This window comes from Humulus lupulus, chromosome 2, assembly GCF_963169125.1.
Source record: "Humulus lupulus chromosome 2, drHumLupu1.1, whole genome shotgun sequence".
Classification (NCBI taxonomy): Eukaryota; Viridiplantae; Streptophyta; class Magnoliopsida; order Rosales; family Cannabaceae; genus Humulus; species Humulus lupulus.
Genome location: NC_084794.1, coordinates 124,148,050 through 124,152,413, shown reverse-complemented (window position 1 = coordinate 124,152,413; position 4,364 = coordinate 124,148,050). Strand labels below are relative to the sequence as shown.

The window sequence follows — 4,364 nt, the reverse complement described above, 5'->3', positions numbered from 1 at the left end:
CCACACATGGCTTCGGCCATGCATATATAAATATATATATATAAATTTATAAATATCCAATATTTATTCCGAGTCTGATGATTTCTTAGACTTGCTTTGTACGAAAGCTTTAACCATCTCCGGTGGCGTCGTGACCGGCCGTCAACTTTATTCGCATCAACCATACCCCCGTTGACACCCGCGTAGAGATGCATATTAATATATATATATATATATATATACATATATTTGTTAATTTACATATAATATTTATATATATATACGAACACCTACTCTAAAACTTATGTATATATAAATATATTAATATATATATATATATATGTATATATATAGATACGTAAGACACTAGATTGCTAATTGGCGTAGTCATATATCTTATAATCAATAATTGAGATGGCTTCTTCGAGCGGTGGCGTGCCTCCGGGATTCCGTTTCCACCCGACTGACGAGGAGCTTCTTCACTACTACTTGAAGAAGAAGGTCTCTTTTCAGAAAATTGACATGGAGGTCATTCGAGAGGTCGATTTGAACAAGATGGAACCTTGGGATTTACAAGGTATATATATATATATATAAACATGCTTGCTATCTATTCACTATAACCCTTCACAATCATATATGACTCGTACTCATTCATTTGTTATTTAAGTTAATTTATATATAGTTAGCCTCCAATTTGTGTGATATATGTCAATTCTTCTGGTGTATGTATGTAGTAAACTTATTTGCCAAATTATGTATTGAGTTTGAAAATTATAAATCCTCAAGAAAATATTTGTACTCGATCGCACAAACACATAAATATGTCTTACATGTATCTATTATATCAGGGCAACTTGAAAAGATACTCAACTGACCACACACAACAACTTTAATTGATCGTTCACTTGATTAGTATTTTCCTTTTCTTCATTCAATGGAGGATAAGTATAGTATAATTATAAATGTATAACAATATATATATATATATGATGTAGAAAATTAAACTATGTGTATACTAGTCAATTCTGTGATTAAATTTTGAAATATTTAATGTTTAATAATTTGACCAGTATTTATATTACTGGTACTGATCTAATGGTTTGCCTGTATGCTATGTCGAATAGACGAACCATCTCCACAAGACACTCCTCTATCGGGAAATGTGTAGAGATTTAAAAAAAAAAAAAAATATATCCTTCGTCGTAGAATTGAAACGGCTTTGATAATTAATCGTTATATATGTGGTCAACGGTTTAGTTATATTAAAGAAATAATTAAATATGCATGCCAAACTCAGCTGGATAATTATGATATGTAGTTATTTTCTGTATTAATGAATGATGTTTACGATCAAGCAATTAAAGTAGAATAGAATTGATGATGCATCATCAACATGCTTTTTTATATATGGCAGAGAGATGCAGAATAGGATCGACACCGCAGAACGAGTGGTACTTCTTCAGCCATAAGGACAGGAAGTACCCAACAGGGTCTCGGACGAACAGGGCCACCAACGCTGGGTTTTGGAAAGCCACAGGGAGAGACAAGTGCATTCGCAACGCCTTTAAGAAGATTGGTATGCGGAAAACCCTCGTTTTCTACCGAGGAAGAGCTCCTCATGGGCAGAAGAGCGATTGGATTATGCACGAGTATCGACTAGAAGAACAAGACAACCAGCCTGATCACCACGAGGATGGTTGGGTGGTGTGCAGGGTCTTCAAAAAGAAAAACCTGTTCAAAATCTCATCATCCTCATCCTCAGCTACTACTGCTGCCACTACTACTACTATGTCTATGTCTATGTCTAATAACAATTCTATTATTAATAATGAATTAGGCTCCTCCACGACTACTGCTAATATGATGATGATGATCAACTCATCATCATCCAATAATTTATCATCAGATCATCATCATCACCCCCATCTGATCAACCACAACATGGCCAATAATGCATTCAATATCCGATCAGATCACAACCAATACTACCAACTGCTTCGCCAACCTCAACATCATCAGGAAACCGTACCCCATCTTAATCTGATGCAGCAACAGCAGCAGCAAATTACTTATCCGACTCACTGCAATAGCTCATCCCTACTCCATAATCTCATCCCACCCCACAAGTCTACTCCTCTTTTGCCTGCATCATCATCCTATGACCACTACGCCGGCCCTGCCCGCGACTGCGAGAGTGGCAGCGACACCGCTCTCCCCCTACGCTACCCGTCCAGTAGTACTTGTGAGCCTCAGCAAACATCTGGGCTTGAGGCAGCTGGAAGATCAGATGATCAAGACCCAGACCACACATGGACAATGCTGGACCGGATTGTCACTACTAATAATACCACAAGTAGTCATCATCATGATCATGATCATGAAGATGATCATCACCATCGTCATCATCATCATCATGATCAGTCATCTAAAGGGGTAAGGACGACGTTTGAGGATGCCAACAACGTCGACGCACCCTCCGTCTCTCTTTCTGTGGCGTCTCACATTAATCCACTATCTTTGCGTGGGACTGGGGAGATGGATTTCTGGGGTGGCTATACCAAATAGCCATGCATTTACATGAATATTAATATTATTTATCATCTACCTTTCTTTTTTTCCTATAATTATTCATTTGGTTTGGATCACTATAACTACTTCTATACTGTATACAACATTAATATTCATACTGCTATCTACCCTACTACTGCTGCACCAACGGATTTAAGCCCAGTACGTACTATATTTCGCAGCTGATCATCTCACAAGTGATGAGGAACTATATACCTATATAGGAAGCTAAAAATGTTGTATGTCTAGAAAATCTCCTAAAAAAATTCTTATTTATTATTCTATTTGTATGTGAATTGCATACAATTAATTGAAGGATCATTTATTTTATTTTTTCTGTATTTTTTTGGTCTTTGTTTTAAGAACAAAGGTTTTCTGTATGTTATTCAATCAACATTATATTTCGTGATAAAGCCACCGTACTAGAAATTATAATAATTAAAATAGCTAACTATCTTTTATAATATCAATCATTATTTGTTGCGCAAGTAACCATTCCATAATATTAATACAATAATTTTGCATGTGAATTACATTATTTAGGGTAATATTCGATAATTGGGAAAATATGAGGTCGTGTGCTCTCACTTTAAAAATATATAGGATACTTCATTGATACTCCAAATTTATTTTATAAAATATTTTTTAATTAGGAAAAATAAAGTAATTATATCCCCATTGTGGGTTTTATTCCTCCCAAAATTCAACTAACTTAACTACTTTTTATCAGCTGCCTAACTAACTCTTCTAGTCTGCCTAACTAACTCTTCTAGTCATCATTATTGTTGGTCTATATATATGTTTCAAGGGGCTGGTTAGAGACACGGTTTTTAAAACAGAGGAAGAGTGAGAAGCTCCAAGAATGAGAAAGAGATAAGATCAAGAAAGTGAGAGAAGAGAGTTGAGAAAGAGTGTGGGGTTTTGGGCTAGTGTATTGAGCAATTTCACTACTGTTGTGATAGTGAATTGCTTGGGTGAGTGAGTGAGTGTTTCACTGAGTTTGAGTGCTTGTTGGATAGCCACACTTGACTGTATGTTTTCTCCAGTGATGATCAATAAAAGCCTCCATGACGATGTTTCGAAATTGGATGTAGAAGACTAGGAAACTAGTCTTTGAACCAGTATAATCCTACTGTGTATTGGTCCATTTCTATTCTTTGATTCAAAACTTTCTGTTGTGCATTGTTTCATGATACATTGTTAGAATTTGTCTTATAAATCCATATATCTTCATCTATCTAACTTGTGTTTTGTGATCTTGAGAGTACGAATTACAACAAATCAGAGCCAGGTTACACAGTCTAAGTTCCAAACTCAAGATCAAAGAAGATTTCCGCTTCAAGATTGATCAAGAAAGCTCCAAGAACTTATGTCAACTATGGCAAAGTTTGAGTTAGAAAAGTTTGATGGAACAAGGGACTTTGCCTTGTGGAGAGAGAGCCTTAAGGGCATACTTGTGCACCGGAAATTAGCTAAGGTTTTTGGAGAAGAAAAGCTGTTGTCCGAGAAGAAACCAGATGAGATCGCAGAGATGGAAGAAATGGCATACTACACTATCATTGTGCATCTATCTAACAATGTTAGGAGAAATTTGACCAATGTGACTAAAGCAAGAGAAGTATGGGACAAATTGGAAGAGCTGTACTTGAAGCCTTCAATCTCAAGCAAGATTAATTTGCTTGAAAGGTTATATGGTTTTCGAATGAACCCTTCTTTTTCTTTAGATGATAACATTGACAAGTTTAATGGGATTATTGTAGGTTTGGCAAACATAAATCACAAAGTGGATGAGGAAAGCCAAGCCATCATACTGC

The 4,364-nt window shown here is 36.0% G+C and overlaps 1 protein-coding gene across 1 annotated transcript; it reads left to right on the top strand.

The window, feature by feature from the left end:
- The first annotated feature begins 393 nt into the window (after positions 1-393).
- On the top strand, positions 394-2,694 carry LOC133818462 (protein BEARSKIN2-like). Its single transcript, XM_062251347.1, has 2 exons — positions 394-556; positions 1,397-2,694. The coding sequence occupies exons 1-2, from the start codon at positions 394-396 to the stop codon at positions 2,545-2,547; spliced, it is 1,314 nt and encodes a 437-aa protein (XP_062107331.1). The 3' UTR covers positions 2,548-2,694.
- The last annotated feature ends 1,670 nt before the right edge of the window (positions 2,695-4,364 follow it).

What these genes read in the sequence shown, in the direction of transcription:
- LOC133818462 (XM_062251347.1), top strand. Translation starts at nt 394, where the DNA reads ATGGCTTCTTCGAGCGGTGGCGTGCCTCCGGGATTCCGTTTCCACCCG. An exon ending in GGAACCTTGGGATTTACAAG is followed by an intron (nt 557 to 1,396) that starts GTATATATATAT and finishes TATATATGGCAG; the next exon opens with AGAGATGCAGAATAGGATCG.